We start from the raw sequence: 22,662 nt of genomic DNA, 5'->3' as shown, positions 1-22,662 counted from the left end.
TGGAGTTTACATGTTCAGCTCTGCTAAAGCTCCAAACATAAGCTACTGTTGTATCATCAGGATGACCTTTGCGTGTCTGTGCATCAAGAAATTGTAGTTTTAATGCATGCTGCGAACTTGTCATAAAAATTTGAACCCAATGTTCTCTCTGCAGATGTTCCTCCTTCGCTGGCTGTATGCCATGACAGATTATGCATCTCAAATCTGGGAATCAGGGTTCACTCAGAACTGGTATGTACCTGGAGTCAATGCCAGTCATCAATAACGTCGCTTGTTACACACCGATGCCGAGAGACACAAGTTGTCAGAAATTAAGTAGATGATAGGGAGCTGCGCGAAAGTTACTGTCCTGAGATAAAACCTCAGATTCTAGAAATCTAAAATAACAAAAAATGCTGACAGTGCACGGCAAATCTTTGTTAGAGCCTTTATTACCTCCAGAATTTACTATTCTGACACAGTCCTGGCTGGTCTCCCACATTCTTCCCTCTATAAACTTGGATGTTATCAAAACTTCTGTTTCCTGCATCTTAAATTGCACCATATCCTGTAAATCTTTCACCCCTGTGATCACTGATTTACGTTGGCTCCCAGTCTGGTAACACCTTGATTTTAAAATTCTCATCCTTGTTTCACAGCCCTCTGAGACCTCATCCCTCTGGCCCCATAACCCTCTGAAATACCTATGCTCTTCTAATTCTGTCTCCTTGAGCACCCCTGATATTGATTGCTTCACAGTTAATGGATGTACCTTTAGCTGCCAGGGCCCCCAAGTTCTGGAATTTCCTCCCTAAACTTCTCTACCTCTCTTTCTTCCCTTAAGACTCTCCTCAAAATGTTCTTTGAGCAAGTTCTTGGTCCTCTACCTTAACATTTCTTTAGGTATCTCAGTATCAAATTTCTCCTGTGAAATAGCTTGGTGCTTTTAATACATTAAAGATGCATTAAAGGGCTAAATATAGGTTGTTGCTAATCACAGTTCGAAAGGAACTTCTTCACCCAAAGGGTTGTGAATCTGGAATTCCCTGCCCAGTTGAGGCTACCTCATTGAATGTTTTTAAGGCAAGGATAGATAAATTTTTGAACAGTAAAGGAATTAAGGGTTATGGTGAGTGGGCGGGTAAGTGGAGCTGAGTCCACGAAAAGATGAGCCATGATCTTATTAAATGCCGGAGCAGGCTCGAGGGGCCAGATGGCCTATTCCTGTCTAGTTCCTTTGTTCTTATGGAAGAGGAGACTGGTTGTGAGCAATCTGTTAATGCTCACTGTTGAGGTTTAAACGTGAATAATTGCCAGTTAGGCAAGGTATTATCAGGCACCCGGAGCCTGCGGACTCGATCATAGCCAAGAGTCAAAGTCTTCCAAAGGAGCATGGCTGATTTTCCCGAAGCCATCTTAACAACCTGTGACCCTGTATCTCACCTCGTCACTCCATTGTACCCTTAATGGAAGTTGACATAACTTGTGGGTCTTCTTGAGAAGCAAACCGACTCCCACTCTTTTATCATTCATTCCTATATTTGTTCTCTTCAGCTTTAAAATATAAGCTTAACCTAACCACCATTTCCTAATCAACCATTTCCATTACCTTCTTTTCAAATTCACTGTCCAGTCTTAATCTTGCAACTGAACGGTGGCACAGTGGTTAGCACTGCTGCCTCACAGCGCCAGGGACCCGGGTTCGATTCCCGGCTTGGGCCACTGTCTGTGCAGAGTCTGCATGTTCTCCCTGTGTCTGCGTGGGTTTCCTCCGGGTGCTCCGGTTTCCTCCCACAGTTCGAAAGACCTGCTGGTTAGGTGCATTGGCCATGCTAAATTCTCCCTCAGTGTACCCGAACAGGTGCCGGAGTGTGGCGAAGAGGGGAGAACATAAGGACATAAGAAATAGGAGCAGGAGTAGGCCATCTAGCCCCTCAAGCCTGCTCCGCCATTCAATAAGATCATGGCTGATCTGATAGTGGGTTCAGTTCCACTTACCCGCCCGCTCCCCATAACCCTTAATTCCCTTAATGGTTAAAAATCTATCTATCTGTGACTTAAACACATTTAACGAGGTAGCCTCTACTGCTTCATTGGGCAGAGAATTCCAAAGATTCACTACCCTCTGGGAGAAGTTCCTCCTCAACTCTGTTCTAAATTGACTCCCCCGTATTTTGAGGCTATGCCCCCTAGTTCTTGTTTCCATTGTAAGTGGAAATAACCTCGCTGCTTCTACCCTGTCTAGCCCCCTCATTATCTTATATGTCTCTATAAGATCTCCCCTCAACCTTCTAAACTCCAATGAGTACAGGCCCAGTCTACTCAATCTCTCCTCGTAAGCTAACCCCCTCATCTCCGGAATCAACCTGGTGAACCTTCTCTGTAGCCCCTCCAAAGCTAATATATCCTTTCTTAAATAAGGGGACCAAAATTGTACACACTCTAGGTGCGGCCTCACCAGTACCCTGTACAGTTGCAGCATGGCCTCCCTGCTTTTATACTCCATCCCTCTCGCGATAAAGGCCAACATTCCATTTGCCTTCTTGATTACCTGCTGCACCTGCAAACTGAGTTTTTGTGATTCATGCACAAGGACCCCCAGGTCCCTCTGCACAGTAGCATGTTGTAATTTTTCACCGTTTAAATAATAGTCCATTTTACTATTATTCCTTCCAAAGTGGATAACCTTACACTTACCAACGTTATACTCCATCTGCCAGATCCTTGCCCACTCACTTAGCCTATCCAAATCTCTCTGCAGACTCTCTGTGTCCTCCACGCAATTTGCTTTCCCACTCATCTTTGTGTCATCCGCAAACTTTGTTACCCTACACTCGGTCCCCTCCTCCAGATCGTCTATGTATATGGTAAATAGTTGAGGCCCCAGCACCGATCCCTGCGGCACGCCACTAGTCACTGATTGCCAACCGGAAAAGCACCCATTTATTCCGACTCTCTGCTTTCTGTTAGATAGCCAATCCTCAATCCACGCTAACACTTTACCCCCAACTCCGTGTACCTTTATCTTATGCAGCAACCTTTTGTAAGGCACCTTATCGAATGCTTTCTGGAAATCTAAATACACCACATCCACCGGTTCCCCTCTATCAACCGCACTCATTATATCCTCAAAAAATTCCAGTAAATTGGTCAAACATGACTTTCCCTTCATGAATCCATGCTGCGTCTGCTTGATTGAACCATTCTTTTCCAGGTGTCCTGCTATTTCTTCCTTAATGATAGATTCCAGCATTTTCCCAACTACGGATGTTAAGCTAACCAGCCTGTAGTTACCTGCCTTTTGTCTACCTCCTTTTTTAAACAGTTACATTAGCTGTTTTCCAATCAGCTGGCACCTCCCCAGAGTCCAGTGAATTTTGATCAATTACAACTAATGCATTTGTTATTACTTCTGCCGTTTCTTTTAGTACCCTGGGATGCATTCCATCCGGACCAGGGGACTTGTCTACCTTTAGTCCCATTAGCCTACCCAGCACTACCTCTGTAGTAATAGTGATCGGTTTAAGGTCCTCACCCCCTACAGTCCCATGACCGTCAATTATTGGTATGCTATTTGTGTCCTCCACTGAGAAAACCAACACAAAAACTTGTTTAAGGCCTCGGCCATTTCCTCGTTTCCTATTATTAAATCCCCCTTCTCATCTTCTAAGGGACCAACATTTACTTTAGCCACTCTTTTCCGTTTTATATATTTGTAAAAACTTTTACTATCAGTTTTTATATTTTGTGCTAGTTTACTTTCATAGTCTATCTTTCCTTTCTTTATTGCTTTCTTAGCAGTTCTTTGTTGTTTTTTAAAGCCTTCCCAATCTTCTAGTTCCCCACTAATTTTGGTCACTCTGTATGCATTGGTTTTTAATTTGATACTCTCCTTTATTTCCTTTAGTTATAAGTTACTGCGAAAGTTCCTTAGAAGTTTCACAGTAACTTAATTGCAGTGTTAATGTAAGCCTTAGTTGTGACTAATAAACAAACTTTACTTTAAAAACAAGTAACTGGCTTCATTTTAAAGTAGGAAAATGAGTTTAAAGTTCTGCAGTATACTTTGCAGAAACAGTATTTTTGTCAACATGTTTAATGGTTTTTTTTTGCTATTTAGTGCTGAGAGCAGTGCTGCTGGGGGTAGACCGGATGTTTCATGTTGGAGTTGCCATGTTATTCTTGGCTGGCGTTAACTGCTGCTTGGCTCCTGTTCCCTGCAAATTCTCTGCTGGGGTTTCCCTGCTGGGATCAGTGCTGTTGTCCTGTGCTGGAATTGCCCTGATGTTGTGTAATGAGGTTGTGCTGCTGTTATCGAATGCAATGGTTAAAGTTTGATGTTTCCTTGGCTTGTTTAAAAAAAGTTTGCTTTCACTAGCCCAGAACATTCGCTGCTGTCACACCCAGAGGACCTGGCTCGTTATGAGCTGAATGTTGTGTATTTAGATTCTTATAATTGTCCCTTGTTGCTCAGTGATTATGTTAAAGTTCCTGTGCATTAGCCAGTCAGTGCATTCCCACTGTTAATACATGGTTCTTGTTTTATTGACCAGCAAATGATTGATCTTTGCTCCCTTTTTTCTGTCTCAGGAGGGAAATGATGCCTTTGATTTCTCTGCTATTCTCAGTAGTTTTCATTCTGTTTGGAGCATTCATCATTCAAGCCTTTGGGTAAGAAACATGAAGTTTTACATCTTAGATTTACAAATAAAACAAACAAACAGTTCCATTAGAATTTGAAAGATAAAACAGTAGTTTCATGTTTTGAGTGAAGAACTGGAAGCTCTGAGGAAGAGTCTCTGCCCAAAACCTTTGTGATGTTGATGGACCTGCTGTGTGCTGATTTTTTTTTTGGAGTTGGAGAACCTCATGCAAAAGTAGATGTAAAATATGTGGTGCATCCAAGTGGGTGGCGTGGTGATACAGTGGTTAGCACTGCTGCATCACAGCGCTGGGGACCCAGGTTGGATTCCAGCCTTGGGTGATTGTCCGTGTGGAGTTTGCACGTTTTCTCTGTGCCTGCGCGGGTTTCCTCCGGGTGCCCCGGTTTCCTCCCACACTCCAAAGATGTGCGGGTTAGGTTGATTGGCCATGCTAAATTGCCCCTTAGTGTCAGGGGATTAGCAAGGTAAGTATGTGGTGTTATGGGGATAGGGCCTAGGTGGGATTGTTGTCGGTGCAGACTCGATGAGCCAAATGGCCTCCTCCTGCGCTGTAAGGATTCTATGATTCTTTGATAGCTGGTGATAAGAGACCTGATCTGTTCATATCTGTCCTCCGTGTTCAGTGAGGGAGTAGAGTATGGGACAGGGAAGAATTGGGCAGAGCAGATACTTGGAGGAAGCACAGCACAGTGTTGCGGGGATTGGTGAAAAGCAGAGAAGTAACAGGAATGTGATCCTGCTTTTTGGGGAAGGTGAGGTTGGGGGAAATTGGGGGGCCTTGTTTGTGGCGTTACATTTTTGAAGGAGCCCACAAGTCAGCTGCAGGGTTGGGCTGGAGTGGAGGGTTTTCAGAATCAAGGTAAGCTGGGAGGCTACTCAATGTGGATGCCTCACTCCCCAAGCAGTCGAGGGAGTTTTTAACTAATCAATGTGCTATATCTGACTGCAGGTTGACAATAATTGATACACATTGGTGCCCGGCAGCTTTCTATCGTGTGGGGGTCTGACTCCCCATTTTGGCCTTGTCCTCGTAACTACTTCATTCACCTACTTGGCTGCTTGTTCAACCCTAAACCAGGGAAGTAGCTGCTGCCTTACCTCAGAACCAGTTTTCTGCCTTCTCTCTTGAGTTCTATTTGTATTTTTGTGCATGACACTTCAAAAATTGTCACCACCCTACCATAGAGGGGCAAGGGTCAAAATTCTGAGAGAATCATAGTAAACAAAGCCTTTACAATGGCAACAGTCGGCTTTTGATGAGGTGCAGGGAACGACCTTATGATGCACAGTTGGTTCTACTTTGCATTCCTCAAGGGTGCTGAATGCATAGTGAGAAAAGAATTTGAGCTGCCTAGTGCCTCCAGAAGGATCTTTCCTGCATCTGGACCTTCCATTCTGTCTACCATCTTGTTTCTTTTTGGATAGTCTCTTGGGATCGAGGATGATTTACTTCCATTCCAGTTTGACGGGTTCTGAGATGGGATTAGTGCGCCTTTAGTGGTAGTTATTGTTGGTGCAGACTCGATGGGTCAAAGAGCCTTTTCTGCGCTGTATGACTGACTTGGTCATAAGTCCAATGCGTGGTTAGCAAACGCAGCCACTTGCAGAGCAGGTGATACTTGAATGGTTGAGTCTAATTTTAGGTAGCAGTGTTAGTGCCAAGGCTCCTGAGATCCCTAGCTATGATGGTGGTGTGGCACTCCAGTCTATCATTGGGATTGTCCACGTGAGTCCTAATGTTCTAGGTCCCTAACTTCATTTTGATGAGTAGAAGATATCTACCTGTGATTTTTAAAAAAATTAAATATGGGATATCTTGTTTACTCAAGCAGCAGCTCCGAAACACCCAATTAGAGAGATGCTTTTACTAATACTGCAGATATTAGTGTGTGGATCTCATAACAACAGCAAGCTGTCGGAGCTGGTAAGCAAATATGAAGAGCTATCTTTCCTCACGGGAACAAAAGCAAGAGCCCTCAGCTGAGGATTCCAAGATGCAAGATCTCAAGGACCTAGGCTGTTAAAGATCATTGATCCAGGAGCACTGGTTTCATATGCAGGCGTGTAGGTTGTCTCTGTCCTCATGGTGCTTTTGATGGTATAATCGGAGGAGTCCAAAAATTGCGCCTGCAGTGCAATGGGAGGCAAGACATGAAGTGAGGAAGACCCTGATGATGAGGGCAGACCAGGAAACCAATGTAGCCACCAACTGATATTAGGAATAGGGTACAGGAGTTGTGCTCACTTGTGTAATGGTAACAGTTGGTTCTTCCATAGGAAACAAAAGTCTAATGTGGCCTAGATTGCTGAGAAACTGCAGTTTCAATGTCATTGATGTGATTGCCTATCAAGTACGCATTACAGAATCACACTAATATGCCATGCCAACCTCCAGAGTCAACTATTCCAATACTCCTAGCTGGCACTTGTATTCCATCCCCATAACCTTGAGCTCAACCAAAGCACCAATGCCTGTATCCTAACATGGAGCTAGTCTTGTTCACCAATCACCCCTGTGCTCGCTCACCTACATTGCCTCCTTGTCCAGCAACGCCTTGATTTTAAAATTCTTATCCTCCTGTTCAACTTCCAACATCATCTCGCCCCTGCCTGTCTGAACTCGGTAGTGTTATCACTGTATGAGCTCTGAACTCGGAGATATTTGTGCTGTGGACTCTGGGAACTCTGTCACCTGCCCAACAATGCTGCAGAGAGCTTGAATTACTTGTGATGTTAGTGTCCCTTTAAGAAAGGTTTTTTTTAAAACATGATTTCTGCAGCTCACGGCTTTAGTGGTTTCTTAGCTCACAGCCTCAGTGATGTCATCATTGTTGCCGACTTGACTGGAATCGTCCTTTTATTGCTTCTTTAGTGGCTTAAGTGGTGTTGTTTGTGTTTACTCCGGGATTAGTTTTATGATCCTGCATTGTGGACAGTGCTTTTTCTTTCCAGTGAGTTCTGAGGCTGCAGTTTAGTTTTTAGTATTAGCAGGGGCAGCAAGCAAGAAAGAAACTGAAGTCTTTGATTCGGTCTTGGTATTCTATTTGGAAATGTTGCTGGTTATCTCAAGGCAGCGTTTTGCCTTCCGGAAGGAAATTGCAGGCTTCGAAAAGACTCAATCCCAGTCAAGTGAGACTTTAATCTCTGCTGTGTTAAGCCTGTGAAAAGGGTTTTGCCTCTGAAAAGCTTTGGTTTGTTGGAACAGCTTTAATATTCAGTTATGGGTTAATACATTATTGTGGTTTTCTTTCCTTTTTTTGTTTGTAATTGATAAAAGGTATTGCTAATTTTCTTTCTATACATGTTAACTATATTCTTAAACAGACTTTGTTTGATAAAAGCTCTCTGGTGGGTTTGTGAATCACACCTGAAGTGAAACATATTATGCTCATCCTAGCCAAGTTCAAGATGCAAAACTTATGGTTCAGGCGGTCTTCACAAAACACTTTGGACTTTTTAACCTGACTCATAACAATTGAGGCCTCCAGCGGGATTAAAATCTATATTTCTTGATTGGGATTATTGAACTCAAGACAGTGAGTGGTGAGCATATTAGTGTTTTCTTTTCAGGTGTTGAATTCAAGTTTAAATAGGCATTCCCTATTGTGCCTTGTGTAATAATAATGGCTCTTTCAGAGGCGAATAAGTTTCTGGGGGTGGAAGAGGTCATGCAAGGCAGTTTACAAAAGGTGACTAAAACAAAGCTTTTGGAATTGGCAAAAACATTGCAGTTGACATTGCCTGACAGTGTACGGAAGAGAGAGATAATTGTGGCGATAGCTGAGCATTTAAAATAGCCAGAAACTCAGTCAGGATAATTGGAAGTGGTGAAAATTCAAATACAAATGAAAACAGCTTGAACATGAAAAAGAATTGGAACAGTTTGAACTGCAACAAGAAAAAGAAATGTAACTGCTTGAATTACAGACCAGGGAAAAAGAAAGGATACCCCTGGCAGAACAAAAAGCCAAAGAAAGGGAGGCGATTGCAGCAGAGAAAGTAAGAGAAAGGGAGGAACAAAAAGCACAAGAAATTAGACTGCTTGAATTGCAGGCAAGGGAAAGGGTAGCCCGAGCAGAACAAAAAGAAAAGAGAATTTGAACTTCAGAAACTGGCAATAAAAAGTGAACATCAGTTAAAATTGGCGGAGGTAAAGGGAAAAGTGCAGGTTGAGAGTAGTGATGAGGGCAGCGAGAAAGAGCAAGAGCTTTGTATTCAAAGACTTGGTGGGGATCTATTTAAACATGTCCAAGCATTGCCAAGATTTGATGAGAAGGATGTAGAAGCCTTTTTCATTTCATTTGAGAAAGTGACTAAACAAATGAAATGGCCACAGGACATGTGGGTATTACTGATTCGAACAAAGTTGGTAGATAGAGCTAGTGAAGTGTGTGCATCACTATCAGAGGAGGTATCTGGGAAGTATGAAGAGGTGAAAAAATCCATCTTAGGTGCATATGAACTAGTGTCTGAAGCCTACAGACAAAGATTTAGAAAAGGAAAGAAAGTGGTCAAATGTACATAGAATTTGAAAGGATCAAACAGAGTAATTTTGATAGGTGGATAAGCTCTTAGAGAGAATGATTATTTTGGCAGCATTTAAAAATTCACTTCCTCATGTAGTGAGAACTCATGTGGAAGAGAAGAGGGTTAAAACTGCAAGGGTGGCAGCAGAAATGGCAGATGATTATGAATTAGTTCATAAATCAAAGTTTGGCTTCCGACATCAGTTTCAGCCTGTGAGGGAATGGAACTGGGGAAAAGAGAAATGCTTAGGTGATAAAAGTAAAGGAGATCTTGTGGGGGATAATAAAGACAGTGTACCTCAGGTTAAAAAGGAAGTACAGAAGGGTGGAAGAGAAATGAAAAGCCTCAGATGTTTTCACTGTAATAAATTAGGTCATGTAAAGTCTCAGTGTTGGTGACTTAAGAAAAGCACGGGGAGGAATGACGTCGTAGAACAGGATAAGCCAGTGAGATTTGTTAACGTGGTAAAGAAAAACCCAGTTGAAGCAAAAGAGATGCAAAAGAATGTACAGCCTAGTCAGGAGTTGATTGATAAGAAGGTGCCAGATCTCTTTAAAGAATTTACTTGCGTGGGTAAAGTTTACTCGTGTACCAGGAGGAGCAGGTAAAGAAGTTAAAATTTTAAGAGATACGGGAGCAAGCCAATCTTTGATGGTAAGAGATGAGGAGTTATGTAGTTTGGAAGGAGTATTGCCAGAAAAGGTGTATTGGAATTCAGGGTGAGAAGAGTAGTGTTCCATTATACAAGGTGAGGTTGGAGAGTCCAGTGAAGAGTGTGAAGTGGTAGTAGGAGTAATAGAGAAATTATCTTGTCCAGGAATACAGTTTATCTTGGGTAATGATATAGCTGGATCACAGGTGGGAATGATGCCTACTGTGGCTGAAAAGCCAGTGGAGAATCAAACAACTGAGTTGTTGAAGGACTCATATCCTGGGATTTTTCCTGATTGTGTAGTAAAAAGGTCACAAAGTCACAGGTTAAGACAGGAGAAATCAAAGAGGGAAGATGAGAAAGTTGAAGTTCAATTATCAGAAATTATTTTTGATTAGAAGAGAACAAGAACAGGTGGAGGATAAAGTGGATAATTTTAGTCCGGGAAAGTTGGCAGAGTTACAACAGAAAGATATATATCAGAAAGCATACACGGAAGAGGAATCTGAGTGTATACTGGAGTGTTATTACCTGAAAAATGATGCCTTAATGAGGAAATGGAGACCTTTACATATTCAGGCGGATGAAAAATGGGCAGAAGTTCATCAAGTGATATTGCCGGTAGGGTATAGAAAGGAGGTGTTGCGAGTAACCCATGAGATACCAATAGGAGGTCATTCAGGAATAAGGAAAACTCGAGCTAAAATACAAAAACAATTTTATTGGCTGGACTGCATAAAGATGTAGTTAGATCTTGTTGGTCATGTCACACATGTCAAGTAATAGGGAAAGCTCAAGTGGTGATAAAACCAGCACTCCATTCCAGCATTTGAGGAACCTCTTACCAGGATCTTAATTGATTGCATAGGGCCCCTTCCTAAAACAAAAAGTGGGAATCAATATTTTTTGACTATAACTAGGTTTCCAGAGGCCATTCCATTATGCAACATTACAGCTAAAAGGATTGTGGAGGAGTTACTTAAATTTTTTACTAGATATGGACTACCCCCAGAAGTACATTCAGATCAAGAGTCAAATTTTACATCAATGTTATTCAAGGAGGTTATGGAAAACTTAGGAATAAAACAATTTAAATCAACTGCGTACCATCCAGAATTGCAGGGAGCATTAGAGCGGTGGCATCAACGTTTAAGACAATGTTGAGGGCTTATTGTGAAGATTATCCAGAGGATTGGGATAAAGGAATTCCATTTGTATTCTTTACAATTAAAGATGCACCTAATGAGTCAACCAAACTCAGTCCATTTGAATTGATTTTTGGTCATGAGGTAAGGGGACCACTTAAATTGATTAAGGAGACATTAGTGCGTGAGTGTTCTGAGATGACATTATTGGACTATGTGTCAAACTTTAGGGAAAGGTTAAATTGAGCAGGTGAATTGGCCAGACAACATTTAAAAGTTGCACAGCATGTGATGAAGTAGGAAGCGGATAAGAAATCAAAAGTTTGTAGTTTTGCTAGTGGGGATAAAGTTTTAGTACAGCTACCAATGGTAGGTGAACCTTTAAAAGCAAAGTTTAGGGGGCCTTATCAAATTGAAAGGAAATTGAGTGAGGTGAATTAATTGATAAGAACCCCAGATAGAAGGAAAACTCGGAGTGTGTCGTGTGAATATGCTTAAAGGGTATTTTGATAGGGAAGAAGAGCAGAAGAGGGAGGTTTTAGTGGTTATAACTCAGAGTGAAGAACTGAATCCAGATGACTTTGAATTTGACATTCCTCAAATTGGATGACGAGGACGTTATTAAAAATTGGGGTAAATTACTGAATTACCTTCCAGAGGAAAATCGAAGTGACCTGAAGTTATTAATATCACATTGTTGTGGGAAAAGTACCACTAGGTCAGGTTTGAAGGTTTCAACAATACAGTTTTATTTAACGAAGCTTCGTGGAGAAAAGGCACTGGCACTCCGCAGTGCTTCTAGACAGCTACCTTCTCTCAATGAGACAATAGGAGCGGTCCATCTTTATACCCTTTACACAATAGATGGACCGGACATCTAGCCATTATCACATCGTTGTAATCAAGTAGGTGATCGATCGTTAAACACATCGTTATAGATAAATACAGACAGATACAGACATAAGCATGTTAACATCGCATTGTTCTATGAATGGATACATTTCCTACGTCAGTGACTATCAATGACTTTAGTTTCGGTCTATTCATACAGTAGTTTACAGTAATTGGTTTTTCTGCATTTTGTATTCCCGATCCCACCTGTAGCTAATCTCTTTACCAGACCCTTTTGTCCCTATTTCCACTGGCTTCCTGCAGTATCTAATTCCTGCATATTTTAATTTACAAGTAGTTGTCTGAGTGTCTTTAATCCTAAGTAATTGTCTGGCCTAAGTGTCAGTGTCCGTTTAATGTCTCTTTCCCAGGTAACTGTTTGTACTGAAAGTCAGTGTCTATTTAATGTCTCTTTCCCAGGTGACTGTGTGCCAGGCAACCATCTTGTGTGTACCCATCTGTATATTTTTCCTCCTTCAACATGGACAAATATGTGGGGATAAGTTGGGAAGTACTAAGATAATTGGGAGTGAGATGGTTGTAAAAGGTGCTGTTCCAATTAAACAACATCCTGGCAAACATGCCCTTTTCAAGTTAGCACAGGTTCAGATAGAAAAACTGATGCTTACTCAGTCTGAGATGCAGCAGCCAAAAGTCTTGATCGATCACATAAAACTGGTAGAGGTGGAGAAGGAGAACAAGTTAATGGACAATGATGTGGACAAAGAAAGTGAGCAGGTGTGGAGACAGATACAAGTCAAGTTGACTGTTTTGGGACATGTTCCTGAGTTGTTCAAATTGCCTGAACGTAAATTGCAGGACTGTCAAAAACAGCTCATCAGCTATGCAGAGTGTGGATGAATCAACGATCACGTGATCTCAAAAAGGATATTGAGGACTGGAAGTATCGTACTCTTGTGGATCAAAGGAAAAGACAACAACGTGAGATCAGACTGTTTGCTAAAATTGTACCATCATCTAAAATGAACTGCTGGCATAATGATTCTGTACATTGTTCAGAGATGTGAATGCCCAGTGAAACAGCACTGTACACTGCTAGTGTTTGACTGAAGTACGGTGGTGTTCGCAGCAGCGTAACTGCCACAGTGATCTGTGGAATCATGGTCAAAATGGGTTTTGACACCAAGAAAGTCTGCCATGTGTCTTTGCCAAAGAGTGCGCAGAAAATGATAGCACAGATCTAGAGCAAACAAAGGAGTCGAATTGCTTGACAGAGGAGGAGCTAAGGCCAATAAACAAGAAAGGGGACAGAGATAGAATGGCCCAGACTACACCATTTAATGTGTTATCCTGCTGATCCTGCCTAGTTCTGTGAGGACATTACCAGAGCTAATTTATCGTCGTAACAACAAACTGAGTCTGGACTTGGAACCAACGCAGGATTAAAGACTGAAGGAAAATTTTGGAGAGGAAACGGTTTGTCACAAATGTGATAGGAAGGATTGTTCGATGGTGGAGGACAGGGACTGAAATGGACTATATTACTGTTATGTTTGCATGTTTTTATTTTATAAAATGTATATTTATTGCAGAGTACTAGTAGTTTGAACCTGAAAGGGTTTGAAAAATGAAACCATCTTTAAAGGTTGATGGTTTATTTTTCTTTTAAGGGGAGGTGTGATGTTCATGTCCCTTTAAGAAAGGTTTTTTTTAAACATGATTTCTGCAGCTCACGGCTTCAGTGATGTCATTGTTGCCGACTAGACTGGAATTGTCCTTTCATTGCTTCTTAAGTGGCTGAAATGGAGTTGTTTGTGTTTACTCTGGGATTAGTTTTACAATCCTGCATTATTAGGAGAAAAGGTCATTTGTTTTTGGACAGGTTTTTCTCCAGTGAGTTCAAGGCTGCAGTTTAGCTTTTAGTTTTAGCAGAGGCAGCAAGCAAGAAAGAAGCTGAAGTCTCTGTCTCGGTCTTGGTGTTCTATTTGGAAATTCTGCTGGTTATCTGAAGGAAACATTTTGCCTTCCGGAAGGAAAGTGCAAGCTTCGTAAAGACTCAATTCCATAGAACCATAGAAAATTACAGCTCAGAAACAGGCCTTTTGGCCCTTCTTGTCTGTGCCGAACCATTTTATGCCTAGTCCCACTGACCTGCACTTGGACCATATCCCTCCACACCCCTCTCATCCATGAACCCGTCCAAGTTTTTCTTAAATGTTAAAAGTGACCCCGCATTTACCACTTTATCCGGCAGCTCATTCCACACTCCCACCACTCTCTGCGTGAAGAAGCCCCCCCTAATATTCCCTTTAAACTTTTCTCCTTTCACCCTTAACCCATGCCCTCTGGTTTTTTTCTCCCCTCGCCTCAGCGGAAAAAGCCTGCTTGCATTCACTCTATCTATACCCATCAAAATCTTATACACCTCTATCAAATCTCCCCTCAATCTTCTACGCTCCAGGGAATAAAGTCCCAACCTATTCAATCTCTCTCTGTAACTCAGCTTCTCAAGTCCCGGCAACATCCTTGTGAACCTTCTCTGCACTCTTTCAATCTTATTTACATCCTTCCTGTAACTAGGTGACCAAAACTGTACACAATACTCCAAATTCGGCCTCACCAATGCCTTATATAACCTTACCATAACACTCCAACTTTTATACTCGATACTCCGATTTATAAAGGCCAATGTACCAAAGGCACTCTTTACGACCCTATCCACCTGTGACGTCACTTTTAGGGAATTCTGTACCTGTATTCCCAGATCCCTCTGTTCAACTGCACTCTTCAGAGTCCTACCATTTACCCTGTACGTTCTTCTTTGGTTTGTCCTTCCAAAGTGCAATATCTCACACTTGTCTGCGTTAAATTCCATTTGCCATTTTTCAGCCCATTTTTCTAGTTGGTCCAAATCCCTCTGCAAGCTTTGAAAACCTTCCTCACTGTCCACTACACCTCCAATCTTTGTATCATCAACAAACTTGCTGATCCAATTTACCACATTATCATCCAGATCATTGATATAGATGACAAACAACAATGGACCCAACACCGATCCCTGCGGCACACCACTAGTCACAGGCCTCCACTCAGAGAAGCAATCTTCCACAACCACTCTCTGGCTTCTTCCATTGAGCCAGTGTCTTATCCAATTTACTACCTCCCCATGTATACCCAGTGACTGAACCTTCCTAACTAACCTCCCATGAGGGACTTTGTCAAAGGCCTTGCTGAAATCCAGGTAGACAACATCCACCGCCTTCCCTTCATCCACTTTCCTGGTAACCTCCTCGAAAAACTCTAATAGATTGGTCAAACATGACCTACCACGCACAAAGCCATGTTGACTCTCCCTAATAAGTCCCTGTCTATCCAAATATTTGTAGATCCTATCCCTTATCACACCTTCCAATAACTTGCCCACCACCGACGTCAAACTTACTGGCCGATAATTTCCCGGATTTCTTTTGGAACCTTTTTTAAACAACGGAACAACATGAGCCACCCTCCAATCATCCGGCACCTCCCCCGTGAATACTGACATTTTAAATATGTCTGCCAGGGCCCCTGCAAGTTCAACACTAGCTTCCCTCAAGGTCCGTGGGAATACCCTGTCCGGTCCTGGGGATTTATCCACTCTGATTTGCCTCAAGACAGCGAGCACCTCCTCCCCTTTAATCTGTAAATGTTCCATGGCCTCCCTACCAGTTTGCCCTATTTCCGTAGACTCCATGCCCGTTTCCTCAGTAAATACGGATGCAAAAAAACCATTTAGTATCTCCCCCATCTCTTTCAGTCAAGTGAGATTTTAATCTCTGCTGTGTTAAACCTGTTTTGTCAATGAAAGGTTCTGGTTTGTGGAATAGCTTTAATATTCAATTAGGGGTTAATACATTTTTGTGGTTGTTTTCATTTGTGTTTTTTTGTTTGTAATTGATAAAAGGTATTGATAATTTTCTTTCTATACATGTTTACTATATTCTTAAATAAACTTTGTTTGATAAAAGCTTTCTAGTGGGTTGTTGAATCACACCTGAAGTGAAACCTATCATGCTCATTGTATCCAAATTCAAGATGTAAAACGTATGGTTCAGGCGGTCTCCATAAAACACTTTAGCGTTTCTGACTTGACCTATAAAATACTCTACAGCAGATTGGAAATTGCAGGCATTGTGTTGGTTGAGTGTTTTCAGACTACTTGCCCACCATCACCAGTCTTGAATGAGTCACAATTTCCTCCAGTTAAACATTGGGAAGATCAACACCATTTTGTTCAACTCCCACCACTAATCCCGTACCCATTCCATTGATTCCAGGTCATTCCCCCAGCTACAGTCTTGTGTTGAAGCAGTTAGTTCACAAACCAGGTGTTGTATTTGATTCTGAGCTTAATTTTCATCTCCACATCCTCTCTCTCACAAAAACTGCCTACATCACCTGTTCCCAACCACCCCCCCCCCCTCCCCCCCAAATGTTTTTAAGCATCCACATCCAAGACCAGTTCACCACCAGAGACAACTATCTCTACAATTTAAATGGTCTCCGGTCAACCCGTTCCACACCAAATGCTGCTCAACTATCAATCTTGTCCTTGGATGCAGAACCCTCATTTAGAAGTTCGAATCTCCATGGCCTTGAGTTCTTAACCTCTAGTTCAACACACTTGCCTGTCTGTCTGTAAAATGGGCTTGCGGGACCAGCTAGTCTTTTCCTGCCCATGTTCGTGTGGTCCCCAGAATCGAGCCTTCTGTGCATCCAGTCTTCTGTTGACTAGACCTTCAGCTATCTAGGTTCCACATTGTCAAATTCCCTTTGTGATCTTTTTTTACCTCCTCCTCCTTCTCCAAGACTCCTTTAAAACCCAGTTGATTGACCAAAATCTTGGTGATGCCTCTTGATATCTCCTCCATTGACTTAACACCCATTAATGGCTGATCAGACCGTTTAAAATTCCTTGGGACATTTTGTACTTTAAAGGTGCTCTAAAAATCAAGCTGTTGTTTTAAGGTTCTTCAGGTCTAATTTGTTGCCGTCTCATGAATATGTTTTTTGAGCCAAGCTGCTGCAAATGTAACATGTTCTATGTGTGTGTGACATATTGAAGTTTGACAAGTGACCTTGATGCAGGATATATTATTTAGACACACTAGTTGATTTCCTGTGTAGTTGCACATGGGGAGTTGAGACCAAATAGCAAAACGTTAATGCAGTCTGGGAGATGGAGTGCACTCCTGCTATGGAGAGGAATGGTTCCGACAAATCCATTTAATTTATTTTCAAAATTTCAGGGAACCAAATGACCTGGAGAGTAGGTCCGAGTCTGAGAAAGAACAAGAACCAGCAGCAGATAAAATTCAGGAAACATCAAAGAAACAACAAATCAACACCACCAGGAGTTCAAGGTACAGCTGTCTGAACAGTTAAACTCTACAGTTCACCTTCATGTGTTTCCGTTTGTCTCTGATATACAGCACTTGGACTATTGGCCACATCATACCCTACTTGTCACATTCAATATTGTCTTCTAAGTCGCATCCTATACAGCCACACACTTAGACGCTGTGGCCATTTCAAAGCCCTGAAGCTGAGATATGTATGTACAAGAAAAGGATGCACAGTGATATACGTTGGGTGGGATTTTCTGCAGCATTGGCCTCCCCCCTCTCCCCCCCTTTCCCCATTGGGGTGGTTTGCAGAGGCAGCCCACCATTGAGTGGCAGTGAGTCAAAGGGGTTTCCCATTATATTCCATCCCCCCTCTCCCCCCAGGGAAACCCACTGGTGGACCCGCTGGTGCACCATCAGCGGGGTCCAGAAGATGCAACTGGCATGAACAGCCAGAAAATTCTGGCAATTGTACACGTACCTCAATGCTGTTCATTAGTCCATGCTGCAAGATTTTAAGGGTCAGATGTGAACAGGTTTGGGCACGACACCCACCATAGTTTAACCTGTTGACACTCTTCTTCTAGGTTTACACATTAAGAAAATGGGGCGGATGGAAACTAAATGGGTGAATTTATGTGGCGTGGAAGTGGAGATCACACATGCAACTCTTTTTGTGAATTCATTCATTCATTTATTGTCCCTCTCTAATTGCCTGGGCCACTGCAGCCAGTGGCAGGTTTACTTAGTGGGCCCTGGGCTGAGCTCCCCACCCCCAGACCTGGAGACTGAAGCCAAGAAAGTGTACAAATCGATCAATGCTTCTTCACTTGTAAAAACATGCCTGTGTCATGGAATGATGCCTCTCAGCTCTCACATATATCCAGTGTTGGGGATGAATTGATGGGTTATCCCATCAGAGCAAAGAAGGAGAAAGAATGGAGAAAAGAATGTAAAAGAAAATAAATCATGAAATCATGAATTTCTTGGTGTCCTATGATTTGGTTTGATTTGAAGCTTTCATTCACAGTAATGGAGAATTGTTCAAATGAGGGCTTAATCGAAAGGATTCACGTGTCGTACCATCACTTCCAATTTGTCAAATGCTCTCCCTTTTAAATGTGATTGAAGATTGAAAAATATCACTGTGTTCCAATCTTTCTTCACCCTGTCTCTCCAGGATGAAACAAGTGAGTTAACACATTTTAGGTGCCCTGCAGTTTGCTGTTTTCTTACAGCACTCAAGTGTTCAGAGAATTTAGTAGATTGCTTTCCCTCACCCCGGACTTGGGGATTGCTGGTGAGTTTGACCATCTGATTGACTCCTTATAGCCCAGAGATGTTGCTGATTCCCAGTAGGTTTGAGACACGCCATGTAGTCAGCTGAAATCACTCCAACGTGCGCACAAAATGAAATTGCCTCTCGCTCCACTGCTACATGTGTCAGGTTCTCAAATTCTCCCTTTCCACCGGCACCTCATCCAGATTTTAATGATTTATGAGCCCTGTGGTTTAACCTCATCTGCCCAGTCTTTGTACCTCACCCGTAAAAATATAAATGATATACCAGGATGATAGCAATGTCCCACCCCTGCACTGCACAGCGCTGCTTTTTTCTAACAGACGACTTTGTGAATAAGTTCTATCTTCACCACTATGCAGACTGCAACTCTTGAGCAGCCTCTTATCTCCTCTACAGCAACCCCCAGCTGTTAAGCTCCAACTGACTTACAGGTCGCAACAGAAAGAAAGCAGGCATTGCAGAATGCACTTAGGAAGTTAACAAGAGCAAAGGAAAAGGCCCCAGATTAACTTTATTTCAATTTGTGCACAGATTGTTGTTGACCAACCTGCAAACTGTTATATTTGTGGGAATTTCTCCAGATTTTTAGAATGTGCTTTTTTTTATACATCTGCATTTCAGTTAATGTCCCGATGCTCCCATTTATATTTTCGGAAACTTCTTTCTTAGTGTTAGATTTGAAAAATGACGCACAGGCCCGCTGGATAAACGGACCACATTTGTAACAACACTGAATCATCCAGACAGCGACACTCCAATTGTAAACACTGTGTTAAGACTTTTAGCCCCTTGTGTCCTTCAGTCCATGAAATGGAATTCATGTGAAACCTGAAACATCAGTATGCTTCAAATATAGACTGGCAAAGGCTCTGATATTTTGAATGCATCTTGGCAAATATGAGCTCCACTCCAATCTGACCTGCTATGTTTTGGGGGCCCTGTGCCACAGCATGTTGCGTTTCACTGTGAATCTGCCCCTAACTGCAGCCTGTCTGGTGGAGTTGTTCCCTTATTTCTGTTAGGGACGGAGTCCCAGAATCTTGACACTGAATATCAGAAGTCCTTCATGGCATTTTGGTTCTTGAAACCTACTGACGGGCAGGGGTTACTTAAGTTGGTATGTGAAGGTAATATCAGACCTGATGACTGACCAATTAGTTAATGAACCCTTTCTTTACTCTAGTAGGTCACCAGAACAGAATTATGTGGAAGTAACTGAACTGACTTATGTCAACTATACCAGCAATCTTGTGCGGCTAATGCCTGGAAACATCAACGTGCTGGTTGTGGTTACTGATGCTACAAAGAATGCTTTAATTCAGAAATTTGCACACGAGGTCTATCCTGTTACCTGGTGAGTGCAGTATGGGCTGTGGGGTGAGGAAGTCACATGGAAACTCTGCTGGTGCATTACTGAGCTATGCACGTCAGAACATCTCGGGTTCAGTCCTTAGCCTAAAGATGCGCTGGTTAGGTGCATTGGCCATGCTAAATTCTCCCTCCGTGTACCCGAGCAGACGCCAGAGTGTGGCGACTAGAGGATTTTCACATTAACTTCATTGCAGTGTTAATGTAAGCCTACTTGTGACACTAATAAATAAATAAAATAGCCTATATTGCATTGTATTCACAGATAGTGGGAAAACTTCATTTAAAAAATAATGACAATACCAAAGGTATGTAATCTGACATTCCATAGAGAACATCTCTGGATTCTCATCGAGAACCTTGAATGTTAGTTTTCTCTCTCTGTTTAGAAAGGAAAAACATCAAGATTCTACAAAAAAATTATTAACTGTATAGTTGTAACTATTCTGTTTACTACAGCTAGTGATTGGAAAGACTGTTGAAAGAATTTAATGTGTCCGGCTATAGATTTATAACAACAGAAAATGGTGGAAATGTGCAGCAGATCTGTCAGCATCAGAAGATTAATTTAGTAAGGACTAGGTGAAATACTAACCTGGTTCTTCTCTTTACAGGTGCAATCAGATGTTTAACAATTTCTATTATTCTTATTTTGGAGGCTAATTAAATTTTGTTGGGGGAAAAAAGCAGATTAAGCTCTGTGCACTTGTCAAACTCTGAATATTTTATTTTTTTGCACCAGGAACAAATCACTACACTTCTCCTTTTTAAACTTATCGAAACATCGCAGGTGGTTGGCAGATTTGTTAGAGTTTGCCCAGGATCCTGCCCGAATTTCCAGCGTACAGGATGAAAGTTTCCATAACCAGAACTACATTGGCTATGTGTTGGCGTTAAATGGACACCGGAAGTACTTCTGCCTGTTCAAACCCGAACTCTGCAACGGGGCTGAGAGCAGCAGCAGCACACGGAACGGCTTGGAACCAACCCAGAGTGGGAATGGGTCAGACGAGGGAGCCACTGCAGCAGAAACAAGCAGCCCGCATCAAGCTCCACGCGGCTCCAATTCATCTGTGAAACGGACCAAGCAACTGCTCAACAGACTCAACCTATGGATGGACAGGCTGCTTGAAGGGATTCTGCAACGATACTACGTACCCTGTTGGCCTGAGCTTCATTGATATCCTGTAGTTCTGGTAGAAATTTATGCACCTGAGCCACACTTCGGATAGAGTGGGAATATACAGCTCTATTTTATTTTTCCAGAATATTTTCCCGGTCTCGTTGTTTAGATCTGTGCTGCAAAGAGCCATGTGAAGTGAAGCAAAAGGGACCAGGTGAATCAACAGGTTAAAAAGCTGTATTCGCACAAACCTTCTGTTGCCTGGATAGAAAGAGATAAGCCTCTTTTTTTTAATTTGCACAATAAATGAGGGAGCTGGTGAGCGAGTGGAATTTTAAACCAGATGGGTTACTGGTAATGATATGAAGGAGTCGGAGTCATTGTTTTCACTAAAACTTGCATAATACTTGAATTATTGTACTGTACCTCATTTTAGTTGCTCTGACCCTACCTTCCTTGTCTTCCTCCATTATGAGAATCCGTCGTTGACTTGTGCATGGTATATTTTGACACAATTTGGGGAAAAGGAAGAAAAACAGGTCTCGGTCCTCCCAAAGACATTGTTGGGAAGAGAGAGAATGTAAAGCTCGCCTCTAATCGAGTGCAGGTATCAGACTTTCCTGAATTCGAGTGTAATGAGTTAATTATTTTGAACCTTTTACTTTGCTGCCTGATGCACCCCTCAGCCTTGTTCTCGCCTCGATTTTTCTCTGTCCCCTAAAAATGGCAACTTTTGCTGAGGTACTAGAGTGGAAAGCCATCGCCCAAATGTGGGGGTCTCGGCAGCATGTCAGCAACCTTTTTTAGTTTTCGTAGGGACACCTTACCCGATGTCCGGAGACACATTACATGCACTTCCTAGAAGCAGTGACTGCATAGTGATCAGGATTGTGATCCTGGCAGAATTCTTACCCTCCCCATTCCTCAGCATTACAAACCATTTGTAAACCTATTATTCCCCCCCCCCCCCCCCCCCCCCACTGCCCAGGCTGATATTTCATAATAAAACAGAGCAGAGATTGAACTGTGGCATCTGTATGTCCTAGTGCAACACTGGTCACTTCCTTCCAAGTATAGAGAAGCATATTGCAACCTAAACTTACAAATTAATTGTTTTATTTTTTGTAATCCCAATTGCAGGAGACTGGGTTAGAGAGTTGCAGAGGAGTTTCTACAAAGCAGGGTTCAGATACACAGTTAGTGTCTATTAGATTAGATGAGGTGCTAGCAGACTCAAAATTATACATGTTAACCAGTGAACTGATATAATGTATGCTGCACCTTTCTGAAACCACACTTTGCTGTGTTTGGTTGCTGTATACCAGTATCTGATGCAACTAATATAAACTGTATTTAATGTATTTATTAAATGTTTTAAGTTTAGATTTATTTATAGCTGGCTTGCTGCCTGTATATTCTGTCACAGCAAGAGAGCAGAATTTGAAATAAAGGCAAAAATTACTGAAAATTGCATGGCATGTTGATAAGCATCTAATAGGAAAGGGCAGGTAAGAGGCAGCCTAAAAGATAACTATCTAAAAATTGGTCTGTCCACTTTCCTTTATCGGTTACTAAGATCCCATTGTCTGGTCAGGAAGCGTGCCATTTCTGGTTGTTACCACTGGGCAAGAACAAAAATATGCTTTGGCCACCCGCAAAGCAGGC

The 22,662-nt window shown here is 42.1% G+C and overlaps 1 protein-coding gene across 6 annotated transcripts in view; it reads left to right on the top strand.

Moving 5' to 3' along the window:
• Window positions 1–22,461, top strand: part of dnajc16 (DnaJ (Hsp40) homolog, subfamily C, member 16) — a 47,424-nt gene extending 24,963 nt beyond the window's left edge. For 4 of the 6 annotated variants that reach the window (XM_078238940.1, XM_078238938.1, XM_078238937.1 and 1 more), the window contains 5 exons: window positions 155–231; window positions 4,570–4,650; window positions 17,108–17,221; window positions 19,690–19,860; window positions 20,617–22,461. In XM_078238940.1, the coding sequence (XP_078095066.1) occupies window positions 155–231; window positions 4,570–4,650; window positions 17,108–17,221; window positions 19,690–19,860; window positions 20,617–21,055 (882 nt within the window). In that variant the 3' untranslated portion in view covers window positions 21,056–22,461. The remainder of the gene's footprint in view (window positions 1–154; window positions 232–4,569; window positions 4,651–17,107; window positions 17,222–19,689; window positions 19,861–20,616) is intronic. The other 2 variants (XM_078238942.1, XM_078238939.1) reach the window with 1 other exon arrangement.
• The last annotated feature ends 201 nt before the right edge of the window (window positions 22,462–22,662 follow it).

Source organism: Mustelus asterias, chromosome 22, assembly GCF_964213995.1.
Source record: "Mustelus asterias chromosome 22, sMusAst1.hap1.1, whole genome shotgun sequence".
NCBI classification, from domain to species: Eukaryota; Metazoa; Chordata; class Chondrichthyes; order Carcharhiniformes; family Triakidae; genus Mustelus; species Mustelus asterias.
This window is presented reverse-complemented; position numbering and strand designations above follow the sequence as displayed.